The sequence below is a fragment of the Manacus candei genome, unplaced genomic scaffold (assembly GCF_025592945.1).
Source record: "Manacus candei isolate 608988 ecotype Guabito, Panama unplaced genomic scaffold, ASM2559294v1 h1tg000022l, whole genome shotgun sequence".
Lineage (NCBI taxonomy): Eukaryota > Metazoa > Chordata > Aves > Passeriformes > Pipridae > Manacus > Manacus candei.
In genome coordinates, this window is record NW_026138070.1 from 5,058,016 (window position 1) to 5,073,601 (window position 15,586).

Here is a 15,586-nt window from a genome sequence, read left to right on the forward strand (position 1 = left end):
CCGGGCACTCTGTGCCTGCACAGCTCTTTGTCACCGGGCACTCTGTGCCTGCACAGCTCTTTGTCACCCGCGCTCGGTGACACCGCTCAGGTTAAAGGAGCGGAGGATCAATTTGTCAGTCGGTCTCTTCCAATTATCTGAACCACGTCCTTTGTGCTTCCCTCGTGGAGGCTCTGTGTGTGTGTGTGTGTGTGTGTGTGTGTGTGCACATCTGAAGGCAGCGGGATTGGGAGGGAGAGAGCCGGGCAGCTTCAGCTGGTTTTCACTTGAAAGGATGAGTTTATGCCCACAGCACCTGATGGCATTGCTCAGGTATTGCAGCCCAGCTCCTGTGATTGTTGAAAGGGGTCCACAGAGCTGTTTCTCCACACTGGATGTGGATGTGAATGTTATTTTCCCTTTGGCTTTGGAAGTGCAACAGGCAGCTCCTGGCTCTGCAGTGGCCTCGCTGTGTGACTTAATTCATCATCTTACATATCTTCACCATGCTGTGAAATGGACCTGCTGCTCCTCACCAGCCTTCCAGATGTGTTAAATCCTTTAAATAACAGAAGTTTATAAACACACTGTGCTTTCCAAACAGAAAGTGTTGTGTCATGGCAGCGTAGCAGATGACAGTTGGCTCAGACTCCACTGCGTTTTGGCTCTGTGTGGTAGGGAAGGGGCTCCAGGGAGGCTGTGGCTTCACTCCTGTGCATGCAGCAGGTGTCAGAGGGTTTGATTTGTGAAAAAAGGGTCCTTCCAAACCCGGAGTGTCACCTTGAACACATTCTGCTCAGGCAAACTCTGCCCATGGTGCCACATCTGTGAGTGATCTGCACCTTTCTCTGTTTTGCTTTGGTATCCACGGTTTATGATGGCTCCTTAAACACCAGGCTTTTTTTTTTTTTTTTTTGCTGAGTCTTAATTAATATTGGTGGTTTTCTTGTTTGCTTTGGATTTTCAAGGTTTGCCTGGGCTGAGTCATCCCAGGGAAGCTTTGTGGGCAGACCTGGCTGTTGCTCACTCGTGAGGCGGCAGCTCCGTCCTCAGATTTTTCTGACCTGGTCAGTGCTGGGATCAGACTTGGAACACCACAGGATGGGGATCTTTTTATACCTTAACCAGCCTGGTTGGTCTCTGTGCAGGTGTTAAATGGAGGCTTGAGCTCAAGGCTCTTGAAGAGGGGTGTCTGCCATGCAGGGAGGATGTGCTGGGTGGTCCTGTCACGGAGGCAGATGTGGCTGGTTTTTGGCACCAGCTTCCCTGGGGAATACTGGGATGTAACTCTAAGCTCTGGTTACTCGTCCCCGCTGTGTGGAGCAGCTGCTGTTTCTCTGCTCCTGTCAGTTTGGTTGCTTCAGTTTTGAGGGAAACTGAGGGGAAACAAATCCTTTTAAAGCTGAGAAGCGTTGCCCTCTGGTTAGTTGCCATCTCCTTCTGCCTGTGACGAGAGTGGTCCAGCTGTGGGGATGGACAGGAGGTGATTCTGGGGTCAGTCCAGCACCAGGATGTTCGAGGTGAGCAAGGCTGGGGTTGGGGGCTGCCACTCTGCAAGCTGAACCATGAGCTTATGGTTTCTAAGTCATCAGTGATCAGTATTTTGATTCACTTCAGTACTCTGGAAGCCCAGCTTTTAAGGATGGTGTTGGATTGGGTGTTTCCAGCAGAACCAGCTGTGGCTCTCAATAACTACAGCAGCAGCAAAATCTTCTTTCATATGGACAAGAAAAGGAGGGACTGATGCAACAAATCCAGGTCTGTCTGTGCCATTAGGTGAAGATAGTAATTAGTGAATTTTCTTTGTGAAACATGCTCAAGTGTTCAGATAAAACCTGGTTTGGTTTCTGTTAGAGCAGCAACAGGCATTTGGGGAGAAACTTAACTTCTCTGTTTGATCTCGTGAAAGTTGCTCTTTAAGACAGCGAAGACTTATCAAAAAAAGAAAAAAAAGCTCAAAACAGAACTCGAGGCAGAAATTGCACCCTGCCCAGTAAAGAGCTGCAGTGGCTGGTCCTCATTTTTGTAGGACTTGAACACAGCCCACATCCATCTCCTTTTGGCTGAGCAGGCTCTGAGCCACGCTTGGATACCTCAAGGATCCCAAGTGCTTTAAGTGTGTGTCTCCAGAGCAGAGTAAGAGCATAAAGCCCAGTCAGATTCCTGCTGATGAAGTATTTCAGACTTGCTGTGTTCTCTTGGACCGGCTGGAATGAAACTTTGGAGTGAAACATTTACACCTGAGGGAACGATGGGCCGTTGATTTTGTTCTCTTGTGTTTTTCTGCCACTCGAAAGGTACAGCAGTGAGGGGAAGGAAGAGAAGGGGAAATGTCTGAAAGCATCCATGCCCTTTTGCTCCTTGTCTCTTCACCAGACAGGAGGAGCAGGAAAGAAAAAAAAAAAAAAGAGAAAAATATGTAAGTTTTGCCTTTGTTTAGGAGATAGCAACAGTGTAGCACATCCTCAGCTGGTGTAAGTTGACTTTTGCTCCATTAATACTGACTTACATTGCCTGAGGACCTGGCTTCACATCTCTGCTTCCTTCTTTGCAACCTCAGACTGAAAGGGACAAAGCCATTTGATGTGGAAGCAGACACAGAAAACAAAGACTAGGCCACTTTTCAGCCTTCTTCCAAAGAGTTTTTGAAAACAGGTAGCTCCAAAGGGCTGATAGATTTTTCTCTCTTAGACTTGCCTCCCTCCAAAGACTGGAAATTCCAGTTGGCTTCTCCAGAAACGTGCAGCTCTCGCTCTATTAACAAATTATCCTCTAGGCTTTATAATTCACCGAGAGATAATAAATGGGAAATGTTCCCTTCTGTTCACAGATCTTGTTCATCTGTTTCTTTAGGGCTTTCAGAAAATAACGTTGTTAATATTGATGGGAAGAGCTGCAGCTTCGCTTCCGGGGAACTTTTCTTTTGGTTTCAAAGGTGCACATTTTCTCCACTTTTAGCAGTACCTCCAGCTCAGTTTTCTCTGCACAGCCTCAGACTCGACACGTCATTCTCTGCCCCAAAAGAGCTTCCAGTATAAACAGGATAAACCATATAAACAGGATGGAGAAATAGGTACAAGGGAGGGAATGTGTTGGTGATGGCTTTTTATAGCAGGAGACCGAGCACGATGAGGTCAAGTGAGTTGCTTGGGATCACACAGGGAAATTGTGGTTAAGGGTAATTTTCTTCTCTGGTAAACTTCACTTTCTCTCAGAAGATAAAATGCCCTAAAAAATGAGCCTGGGCTCTTTGTGCTGGAGTTGAGAGCTTGTCTGTAAACCAGTTGAGGACAACTCAAAACCATTAATGAGGAATCGTCACGGGGAGCCCTTGAGAGCCTGCTGGGGGACAGTTATCCCCAAAATCTTTTGTCCCTGGTGACAGCTCTTAGACCTGTTTGGTTATGCCCACCTGCCTCCTCAGCTGGTTCCTCTAGTCGTTGCCAAAACTTGTAAACCACTTCCACGAGACTCTGATGAAGAGTGTGACACAGTCCCCAAAACCTGGAAGAGTCTCCGCGCTCTATATTGCCTTAATTTTTTCTGTCTGTTCCCTCCTGCTCCCTCTGTACTTTGGGCCATCCCTCCTGCTCTGGAACAACCTCAGTGTAACACTGGTGTCCCTGGGAGGAGATGATGAACAATAAACCTGTCAGTGGTCAGGTGAAAGGGCTGGGCTGGGGCTGGCAGGGAGGCAGGAAAGCGCCGCGGAGAAGCTGCCGGCTGTTGTTTTATTCATCTGTTCATTACTGAACACCAGAGCAGGAGGTGGGATGAGAGCCTGGACACCTTCCTCTGCCTGTGACCTCTGTTTTGATGGAGTTGCTGGTAAGCTCAGGGCAGCAGAGCTGTGCCTGGGCCGGATTTGCTACCGAAACACCCCTGGTAGCACGTTGGGCTGGAACAGCTAATGAAGGCCCAGGGGAGAGGGGAGGATTATCTTGGAAGGCAACTTGACCCTTTCTTAGGTGTTTACACTAATCACAGCTGAAGGTAAATGCAAACTCTGTCAGTTATTCTACGGAGGGATGTGTGGTCTCCGTTGCTGTGTAATTTCCCTAATTAAAGCCATTTGAGTGGGTTTATTATTTGGAAAAGTAAAAGAAAAATATTCCTGGCTCTCAGAACCTCCCCCTTTCCTTTTCCCTATCTTTATTATCAATAAAAAGAGAGAGAAAATGCTGTCTGGGCTTGAGGATTTCCTTCACATATGGAAAAGATTTAGAATTCTCCAGCTCCCAGCATTGGCAGCGCACAAACCTCCCCTCTTACCTCCCCCCAGCATTCCCAGTCTGCTCCCTGTATTTCCCAGCTTTACATATGCAGAAGGAATGCATGTGCTGGGGTTTTGTTTTCCTGCAGGGTTTTGGTTTTTGTTTGGTTTTTTTTTTTTTCCCTTTTTATCCAATAGTAATTATTTTAGAGAGTTGAATCACGGGCACGTGAATCATCTTGCAAACAGCTTTGATATTTTTGTGCAAATTCGTTGTGCATTTGCATTTCTGTGCTTTTTCTTTTTTTTTTTGCCTTTTTTTTTTTTTTAATGGTACCGACTTGGATGCTGGAGAAGTGGTGACTGCAGGGTGACTGCACCTGCTCATCTGCTTGGGTCAATTCCCGACGGGATCAGACGTCCAGAGTTTGGCTGGCAGTTAACGTGGACGGGCAAAAAGCTTTGCTTTCATGTGCATTATTTTGTTTTGTTTTGATTTTATTTTTTTTTTCCTGTGGAGCTTTTTTGCCTTGCAGCTCTCGGAGCAGAGGCCTTTTCCATTGCTGGGATCAATTAAACGCTCACCAGGGACTCTCTCTCGGCAAGGAATCTTTCCTTCTCTGGCTGACTCTGAATGTCACACCAGGGCGTTCAGCTGTTTTGACCTTGTTGCAGTAGCTCCCAGGGCAGGAAACCTTTCCTAACCCTCCCTTCCTGTCTCTCCCCCAAGTCCCATGCTCTCCGCCCGTCATTCCATCTGCGAGCTCTCCCAGGGCTCTTATGCAACACTTTGGATTTTGGAATTCGTGGCTGGGAGGACGGGGCTCCAGGGGAGAGCCACGAGGGGGTTGGATGGGTGGGTGGGGGGGGGAAGAGAGATTTTATTTTGTAACTCTGCTGACCTTGTTTAGCCACCCGGAGCGGAATTTCCCCCCCAGCTCTCTGGAAGGGAAGAAACATCCCCACTGTTTTCTTTTCCATCTTTCCGACGGTCCTTGCCTTTCATGGCAAGAACGATGGGGCTTCCAGGCTTCTCCACTCGGGTAACCTGCTGCTGTCCCCAGGTTGTTGTTTTTATTATTATTTTTTTTTAATTGCAGTTCAATCTCTGGATAGTGGGTGACTTTAAATAGCGTGCTGGTCCCCCATCTGATTTTTTTCCTGGGGAAAGGAAATATGCCTGTCTGTGATTTTTTAAAAACAAAGCAACCCCCCACCCAGACAATACTTTGAGAGGCAATGAAAGCAATTAATGGTGTCAAAAGACCCTGGGAGGGTGAAGTGGTGAGTGACGGAGGGCTGGGCTGACGCAGGAGTGGCCGGGGGGAGCTCAATTGTCTGGGGGGACGGAGGGTTTATTGACTCAAACTCCAGCTGTGCTTCGTTAGCTGGAATCATAACCCACAAAATTAATCTTTAACAATGTATGAAGGGGAAGGGAGCCCTAATGCACCAGGCAGTTCCGCCGTGCCCTCAACGCTCACCCCTTGGAAAGGCTTTGGAGAATTGCAGGAACGTTTTAACTTTCTTGTTACACTAATTAAAGAGAGATATTGTGTTCTCCACCCTGGATCCAAGGAGTGGGGGAAATCCTCTTGCTGTGAAAGGAGGGTGCAAGCCTGGAGAGGTTTCCCCTGAGCTGAGTCAGTGTCTGTCCTGAAGGGAAGCTCTTTGGTTGGACTCCTCTCAGGCCCTGAAGAGGTTGTTGGAGGGTTTGTTGCAGGTTTATTATTACCTGTGCCATAACTCTGCATCAGCATTTTGGCTGCCTGGCTCTTTCACCTCTGGGGAGGGTCCTGTGTTCCCCTCCCTGCTCTCAGGGGCATATTCTGTTCCTTACCACTTTCTGTCTGTCCTCCTGGACTGGGCAGCTGGCAGGCAGGCAGGCAGGCAAGCTGGCTGTGCTGGATGAGCTCTGAGCTGTATTTACTGCTCTCATCTTTCTGCTGGGGGTTCTGCCCCTGCTGGGACAGCTGCTGGCTCTGCAGCCCCAGAAAATGCTCCTTCTGACTCACTGGCCAAAACAGTCCCACTGGTTTGAAGAAGCCAACTGGCAGAGGACACCTTCCCCCTGCTCTTCTGGTGTGTAAAAATGGGGTTATTTAATGGGGAAAGGAGTGTCCCAGGTGCCTGGCTCTCACAGTATGTGACTGTTGGTTTTGGGTTGTTTTCCCACTCATAGACTCATAGAATCATGGAATGGTTTGGGTTGGAAGGAGTCTTAAAGATCATCCAGTTCCAGCCCCTGCCCTGGGCAGGGACACCTTCCACTGGACCAAGTTGTTCCAAGCCCTGTCCAACCTGGCCTTGGACACTTCCAGGGATGGGGCAGCCACAGCTTCTCTGGGCAACCTGTGCCAGGGCCTTCCCACCCTCACAGGGAAGGATTTCTTCCTAATCTCTAATCTAAACCTACTTTCAGTTTGAACCTGTTCCCCCTTGTCTTGTCTCTCCAGGCCCTTGTAAATAGTCTCTCTCCACCTGTTTTGTAGTCTCCCTTCATCAGACATCCCAATGAGTCTCAACCAACTGGGAGGCAGTTTATTTTTTAAAAATGCTCAAACCTTTATACAGGGTTCAGGGCCAGCATCCCACGGCTGTGTGAGATCAGTGCAGTGACACTGCCACCCATACATGAGCTTTTTAAATGCGAGATTATGAGGTTTACACCGAATACCTGTAAATCCTAACGTACCTCCCCACATCTGGTGATGCCACTGCAGCCTCTGAGTGTGTTCTTGCTCAGTGCAGACCTTACTACCTGCTGCCACTCACCCCTGGTACTTGATAACCCTGAATTGGAGTCACTGTAGGTGTCTCAACCCACTGCTCACCTCTGCAGGTGCATTGCTGTTCTGTAATCTATCTGCACAACTGAAAAAAAAACTTCAGCAAAACCCAGGAAAGATTCCTTAGTGTGTTTTGGAGTGTGTTTTTTGTTTTGTTTGCAGCTTGGACCAGCGCCCTTTGAAGTCAATGGAAAGGCAATTGATTGCAGCAGGTTCTGGGCCAGGCTTCTGGCTACCTTTGTGCTTAATTTAAAAGTAATGTGTATCTACTGCTGAATGCCTCTAAACAGATTAAGAAAGTGCAATTGATTCAAAACTGACTATAGATGAATATAAAAGGCAAAATTGATTGGCTCAGTCTATTTTAATTTTCTGCGAACTGAGAGACGCAGTAAATAAATAAACAAAAGCACCCCAAACCTGATGGCAAAAAAAAAATGCAAAGTACAGAGTAAACAGAACTTAAAAAAAATAAATGCATTGCTGAGGCTGGAATGTTGGGGCTTACAGGGACGCTGGAACCACTCTGGTTCTATTGTTGTCCTACAAAAGCAGGGCAGGTCACCTGTGACCAGAGGTCGCTGCAGGTGCAAATTCTCTTCCTCCATTCACGCTCATTTATTTGCCTTTTAAGGGAAGATGTGTTAGGTGTTACCTCTATAGGTACATCTGCAATATCTGTATGTTATGTATGTGTGCATGTGCAGCAGCTTTAGGTGTAAGGTGTAAGAAAGGCAAAGAAAAAGCACCCTGAGGAGCAGGGGAAGGGGTGACCTGTGCTGAGCCTGGGGGCTGTTTCCGTGGGCTCAGTGCCTCCCTGTTTGCTGCACTCTCACTCTGCTCGGGGCTGACGAGTCCCTGGGCAGTCACTGAGACCTGCTAACTGCTCCGAGGTGCCATAATGGCCATAAAATGATTTTTAGTGTCTGATCTGTGCCGTTCTCTTTAGCCCGCGAAGCCGCAGCAGAGAGTGATTTCCAATTATTCTGGAGCGGAAATTTGCACCCCCCTCCCTCCCCGTCCCCTTTAATTGCAGCTCCTGAAAAACACAGAAAGCTTTGGGTGGTGAGGCTCATGCTGGTCCATGACAGAAATCTGGTGCAAATACTGCCCTTCCTTGCTTTTCCTTTCCATCCCCTCGCTTTCCCCTTTCTCTCCTCACCTCCCTGCTGTCCTTCTGGCTCCGAGTGAGCTCGTGCTCCCGAGGTGACTTTGGGCAGAGAGTGAACTTGGTGCACAGTCTCTGTTTGCACTGGAGCAGGAGAGGGGCAGGGGTGGAAATGCACCTCCCACATGAGGGTTGGAGACACACACACAGTGTATAAAGTGCGTGTCTTTCTCCTTGTGGACGTGTTTTCCCGTTTTTGTGCCAGCTTGGCCCACTGCTCTGCTCTCCCTTGGGTGTCTGCTGTTCACAGACAGCTGCATTCTTGGCTTGGACCTGCATCAGGGTGGGAAAGCTCTAACGTGGCTCCTTGGGGTGATGCCTTCCAGATGGATTTAGCTAATTATCACAGCGATTAGGACTCCCCTTAATGAGCACAACTGGAATTTATTGACAGAAGTAAACAAGTTTTTTGTTTTGTATTTGTGGAAGGTCCTTAATTTATTTAATTAAAAAAAGCACGGGCTCTTCCATCATTTAGTGTTCCTGGTTCTCCCCTGCAGAGAGCCTGACTGGCTTTCCCAGGACCTTTGTGTTTTGCCAGGTTTACTTGGAAAGTTGGAATCGATGTTTCAGAGGAGCTGTTATTAATTCAGTGTTACTCTGCACTTATTCAGCCTGTTCCACACACCTTTCTTCCTGTACAAAGCACGTGCACAGGACTGTGCTTCCCTTCCCCCTGCTGTGGTTCCCATCCCAGTTTCACCATTTTGTTTGCTAAAATTTTAGATTCTGGGATGGGTTGTGGGGGGGAAATGACACCACAATCTCCCTGGGTTTCCAGTGTACATCTTCCACTGGGAAGTGCTCATGTTATGGCTCTTGTCTTGGTCAGTCACAGATGGAGCCAAACACCCCAATCCTAAAAACCTGTTCTGTCCCAATGAGAGCTAAAGCCCAGCACAGTCTGGCTTAGGCTGCACTGGGTTTGTGTCTTCTTGTGGATCAGGCACAGAGGCTGCAGGGACAGGGTGATCTGTGATACATCTCACTTCTTGAAGAGAGGAGGAGGTTGGGACCAGGGTCATGCTGTGCCAGGTTCTGTAAATGTGAGGAAAAAGGCCTCCTGGGAGTTCTCCTCCTGCATAGCTGTGCCATGTCAGCAGTGAGCTGGTGAGGGAGGAGCACTGAGGGACATCTCTGCAAGGCTCAGTCCATCTCAACATGCAGAGGAGCAGTGGGAAGTAGCCTCAGTAATTCAGGTTGAAGTTGCTGTGGACTGTTCAGTGGTGTGAGAGGAACCTGCTGCTGGCTGGCACAGGCAGTTTTCCCCCTTTACAGTCAGAAGTGCTCTGGATTATCTGGATCATGGCTTCCCTGGGCTACTGGCAGAGGTTTAATTGAACTTACTCCACTGTGTTAATGTGCAGTGTTTGGTAGGAAATACCCTGGAGAGAAAGATTGGTGCCATCTCCCTTTCCTATTGATGTGGATCAGACACAAGCTAGGAATGAAGAGGTGGGAGAGGCTGGAAGGGCATGACTTGATTAGAACTGGAAGAATTAGATACAGCTGTGCCTTTGCTGCAAAGCCTCTTGCAAAGTGAGCAGAGGGACTTACAGTGGGACTGACAGTGCTGCCTTCTCAGGGCAGCTCTTTGAGAGGAGCTCCTTGGGTTTGAGTTTCCTGACCAAGTCCTTTGTTTTCTTCTCTCCTCCTCTTACCCTTTCCCATTCCAACCACTTCCAGAACCGGGGCCGCCTGGCAGAGAAGAGGACGATCCCTTTACCTCCCACCAGGATCCCCAAGAAAGAGCTCACCTCCATTTTCTCACACAGCGACGACAGCGAAGAGAGCGACAAGAGCAATGGTCAGCACCCCGAAGTAAAGCAGGAGGAGGATCTCCACATCAGTATCATGAAAAGAAGGTACTTTTTCCTGCCAGGGAGTGCTGAAGTGCAGGAGCAAAGGCACAGAGAACTGGGCAGCAGGTGACCAGCCTTTGTGAGCCAACACTGCCCTGTGGAGTGACCCCCAGGGCCTGAAATCAGAGTGCAAATGCCACATTATAGCTCAGAAAGAGTAGTTGGGTCTTTTTTTTTCCTCTTTACTCACCCCTGTTTGGGGTGAGTAGGGCTCTTGTGTGGCCTAATGTTTGCCCTCAAGCCTCTGGATTTGCAGGCTGTAAATTGTGTTTCACTCTCTGTGCCTTTGTGGCCAAAGAACTGCATGACCAAAAACTCGTCTGTGGGCTTATACAGAGCTGTCTGAAAGCACACAGTGGTGCATGGGTCCAAAATCCTGCCTTTTGCTTCCAATTGTCCCCAAATTCAGATGTAACATAAACTGGATAATTCAAGGTTGGGGAGCAAAGTTTGGGAAGGAGGTGTGGAGCAGCAGTGTGTGGTATTTTATGTCCTGAAGTACAAGTGTCAAAGAGCATCCTGAGAACCTCTGTAGTAGTGATGTAGAAGTGATGAAGTTGCAGCAGGAAAGAGTAAACCAGGTGAGGGCTCACCTCAGTGTTTACATGCTTTGATCCTGTTTTTCCCAGTACCACTCACATTTCTCCTGGAATTGTGCAGCATTAGAGGAGGAGGAGAAGGGATTGTTTTAAGTTATATTATGGTAACTGTCCCTTGGGCTCTCATGTGTGGTCTGAGTGCCCACAATATTCAGCTGCAGAATTCTGGGTTCTCTCATCCCTCTGAAAAAAATAGGAAGTTCAGAAAAGCTGTAACTACAGGAAAATAGATACCTAAAGGCACTGTGCCTCAGCCTCCCATGCATATCATTGCCACTCATCTTGATTGTCATCTCCCTCTGATGCATAAAATCACTCAGATTCTAAGACAAGCCCTATAAAAACAGAGGAGTGGGAACTGAAGGCATGTAATTGCTTTCCTTATGTTTTATGTGTTTCTTGCCTCTGAGAAGATAAGCTATTTCCCCCTTACCTTCCAACAGATGCTGGTACACATTCAGCAACCAAGAGCTTGGGAGTAGGGAGAAAACAGCAGAAAAACAACAAAACCAGCAACCAGCTCTTCCCATAAAACCCTCCTGTAATTAAAGCCTGGGTTTATCATTGCAGCTGTCCAACAGCCACGTTCCAGGGTTATCTCTTGGAAATGGAAGGGTGTTTGGGGAATGCATCTGTGCTGTGTGTGTGCACAGGAGCCACTGAGGAGAGGAAACCCTCCTAATCAGTTTTGGTAAACTGCCCTTCTTCTCCTGCCCCCTTTAATTATGCTTTTAATGCTGCGAAATTATAGTGCTAGATTGTCTCATTAGGAGGGAGAACAACATGATAACTGTATAATTGATATGCTGGGCCCCCCAAATATAAAGTGCTCTTATCTTAAATCTTTAATTACTGTAATTGCTTTGCCTTGCTTATTAGGAAATGAAGGAAAAATACTTAGTGGTTATTAGGCAGTGGTCCCCCAGCCTGGTATTGCCCTGCTCTCCAGTAGTTCTCAATCAGTTTGTCTGAAGGTCTCTTGTTTAAGCTTTGTCTTGTTTCCTCAGAGGAGGACAGGATTCTTACCAAGTAGATTAGGCTCTTAATTGCTTTTGTACAGTTGCTCTCCTTTTTGTTTTCCTGGGAGCTCTGATGCAGTGGGGGGGGGGGGGGGCAAAGCTGGAATAGCTGGAGCAAACAGGGCAGGCAGCATTCCTGATGAACACAGGAAGAAGAGGAGAAAAGAAATTCAGTGCTTGGTGCCCAGGCAGGGAACATCCACTGCTCCAATCCTCCAGCCCTTCCAAGCATTTTGTCCCTTGGAAATGGGTCCCCCTGTCCCAAAGAGGGGGAGGACTGGCCGTTTCCAGCTGTTCCAGAGCCATGAATGGGAAGCTTGGCCCAACTCCTGCTCAGCCCTGCTGGAAGGAGCAGGCTCTGGCTGTGATCCCAGTGTCATTAGCAGGCAGGGAGTGAGGTGGAAGGTGGGATGGGGCTGGCTCTGGAGACACAGCCCAGCATAAAGGCGAGACAGCTCAGACACGACAGCTGGGACCCGGCAGAGACAGTGCCCCATCTGCTTTCTGCTTTAATTCACCTGTTGTGTCCTCCCTGATGGGCATGGATTGGGCTGAGGGTTTATTGTCCCCCACTGAGAGGAAGAAATAGGTTAAACTGTGATAGGAAAACAAGGTCAGGGCCTGAGCAAACCTGTGCTTCCCTCTTTTGCACCCCTGGCTGGCCCCCCGTGTGCCCGTGCCATCATAAACACCTGCCTCACTGCTTTCAACATTGGTGCCTTTTCTGCTTTCTCCTGCTCCCAGTTTCATCTGTGTTGACTGTTTTTCCTTCCCCTGCTGGCACGAGGGAATGCTTTCTGTTACTCTGAGGTCTGAAGAAAAGACTCTGGGGATTAGGAAAGGACTTGCAAAGTTTGGTTTCTTGGCCGATCCCTCACCTTCGCCTTTGACACCGATTTCCTCTGTGATCTTGCCCGTGGTGGTGGCCTTCAGAGGAGATCTGGGGCAGAGGAAACCTGCCTTGGCAGGTTCTTGCAGTCCTAGAAAGGAGCAGAGACCTGTAGCTCCCACTGAAGTCAGTGCATTCAGTGGATGCCAAATGATTTCACAACCACGTCCTTCCAAAACCGTGTCACCGTGCTGACACAGACTCCAGGCACTCAACTCCAAGGGTTATTGGGACAATGTTGCAGAGGAAAAATCCTCTTTCTTCCTATCAGATTTCAGCTTCCTGAAGATCTTGCTCTCTTACAACACTGCCTACATGCAACAGTAGCATTGTCTAAACTCCCATGGTTTGGTTAAGCTTTCCTGACTCCCTGGTGAGGATGTTTGTCTGGCTGGGAACATCATTTTTCCTTTGAGGAAAAAGAATGGTGCCAATATCGGGCATTTCTGTACCAATGTCAACCTGTACAGTTATTTTAGCCAAAATAATACTGGCATAGCTGCACTGCTACAAGGACTATGTAGGGCAGAATTCAGGCAGAAAGAGGCAAAAAAAACCTTTGCCTTTTTCCTTTCTCACAGGCAGTTAACTAAGCTGCCTCTCCCCAGCAAGCTGAACTAAAAGTTAGGCCAGTCTTCTCTTTTTTTACCCATCTCTGGGCTATCCTAGACACCAAATAAGACATGCAGAGAAGTGGTAGAACCACCATCTCTGGGAGCGTTCAAAAAACGTGTGGATGTGGCACTTGGGGACAGGGATTAGTGGAGAACACAGTGCTGGGTGAGAGGTTGGGCTTGGTGATAACAGAGGGGCTTTTCCAACCTTAATGATTCCCAGATTCTGAGTTGGAGGCTGCAGATTCCATTGCCCTGCAACAGTTTGGAGAGCATTAACTTCCTTACACTCGCAGGGAGGTTCCAACCAGCACTGATAAATGCATTACCTCAGCTCGGGAGCTTTTCCACCCTGAGGTGAAAACTGCCTTCAAGGATATTATGTTATCCCAAGAAACACCAGGGAGATGAAAGCCAGTGCAGCCAGAGAATAAGGCTCAGCTTTAACAGTAAAGATCCTCACATGCTGTTGGATTTAAGCCCAGCATTGTCTTGTGGGTGCATGAATTTAATTTCTATTTTAAAGACTGGCCTCTTTCATTAGTGTGGGAGGGGAGGGAAAGAGAAGAGGAGAAATGCAATCAGAGCATCTGAGATTTAACAGGGTGGGTTAGGAGCAGCTTTGTCTAAGTCCCCAGCAAAATGTGATGGTGTGGCTAAGAATAAGAACCAGTAATGCTTAAACACCTGTTAAAATGGTGAAAGTTTTTGACCTGACCTGTCTCTGAAGGAGCCCTTGTGGGATATCAGTGAACACATACAGGGGGCTGAGGAATGGGCAGGAGAGGTGCAAATGGATACATGTGGCAAAACTGCCTTTGAAATTCTTTTACTCAAAAAAAAAAAAAAAAAAGAGAGAGAATTGGGAGCAAAAGTAGTAGCAGATTGTACAATGAGAGCACACAACGGGCTGGGTTCCTCGCCAAATAATGAACTGAGATAAAAGCCATTTTGAGGAGAAATAACAAAAGCTGTCCTGTAACAGGGTGTCTGTGCAACGAGAAGCAGATTTCTGGAGAACCTCATCCTGCCCTTCAAGTCCTTCATCCTGTTTTTAGGTCACTTCCCCCCCACCCCCTTCTCCGGCTGTGTCAGCAGTATGACCCCAGTGTCTGACACCTGGCTAGGATTAGAGTTATTTCAAACCAGGGAAGAGCATTTGGAGGGAAGGTGCTTACAGAAGGAATGGTGGGACACTGTCTCCTTGCTCCTGTCCACACAGGAACGTTGGATGGAGCCCAGACAGGATGAGCTGCCCTCCCCTCACCTCTCTGAACAGCTTTCCAGCCTTCCCCTCACTCAGCACCCATTTTCTAATAGGGAAATTACTGACCTCCCTGAAGCCTTAATGGCTGGCACTGTCAGCCTTCCCTCTGCCTGCCTTCCTAAGTGGAAAGCTATTTCCTACCTCCCAGAAGGCTGCTGCTCTCTGACTCCCTAATTGATTGAAGATCAGACCCGAGCACCCCCCATTATGTTTGTCTCATGCACCTGCTTGTGATTCAGAGCCACGAGGTCCCAGTGCCTTCCCAGCTGATGTGCACAGAGCTGCCTGCCTTCTCTCGCTTGGCCTCTTCCCAAGCTGCTCCCCAGCAGCCTAGGGATGAGAGCTGTGTGACATCCCTGCTCCCTTTGGAGCTCAGTCTCGTGGCAGGATGTGCCACACCACGCTGCTCCTCGCCTGGGCTGAGCTGACAGGGCTCTGCCAGGCACTGCACAACTGGAGAGAGACGTGACAGAGCAGGGCTCTGGGCTCCAGCGGGACTCAGGCTCTCAGATCAGACTTGACAAGCCCTTCTCCTAATTGCCAGGACTCGAGAAGAGGGAGGCAGGGCCCCTCTTGTGGCTGGAGACACATTTTGCTGCTTTATGATACTTCTTCACAGCTCTCACTGGTTTTATTCTGTCAGTCCCCTCTTCCTCCCTCTGCAGCTCTTTATTTTCTCTTCTCCTTTCTCTTTCCTCCCTCCTTCCCTTTCCCTCTTCCCCTCTGAACCATGCACCACTTAACAACAGTCACCATATTCAATAAATATATTAAAGATCCCTCTGGGAAGCAAAGGCTGGACTTGGTCCAGAGTGCCAGGAAGCATGTCACTGACCTAATGAGGACATGGACTTGAGGGGGAAGAGAGAGAGAAAATGGCTACTCACTTCTCAGGGATGCTTCAGGATAAAATATAATAAACAGCAAGAAATCTCTCCTGTCTTAGGAGGGAGATAAAAGACCTGCAAGAAAGGTGAAGTGTAAGAGTGAAAGGAAATGAAACCTTGACCCACAAGTGCTCTTGGCTGCTCTCCATGTCTCCCTGTATCTGACATCAGTTCCATGGTGGAGAATAACCCAGATGCCCCAAGTCCAAGTTCTTGCTGTAATAGGGCCATTCTTCCAGCCATGGGTGAGGTTTCCTGAACTCCTGCTCATTGCCTGCACGAGCTTCTTAATGGTGGTGG

General features: G+C 48.3%; 1 protein-coding gene across 8 annotated transcripts in view; it reads left to right on the forward strand.

The window, feature by feature from the left end:
- SAMD11 (sterile alpha motif domain containing 11) overlaps positions 1 to 15,586 on the forward strand; it is a 115,829-nt gene that overhangs the window by 24,907 nt on the left and 75,336 nt on the right. For all 8 annotated transcript variants that reach the window (XM_051786298.1, XM_051786299.1, XM_051786300.1 and 5 more), the window contains one exon: positions 9,836 to 10,014. In XM_051786298.1, the coding sequence (XP_051642258.1) occupies positions 9,836 to 10,014 (179 nt within the window). The remainder of the gene's footprint in view (positions 1 to 9,835; positions 10,015 to 15,586) is intronic.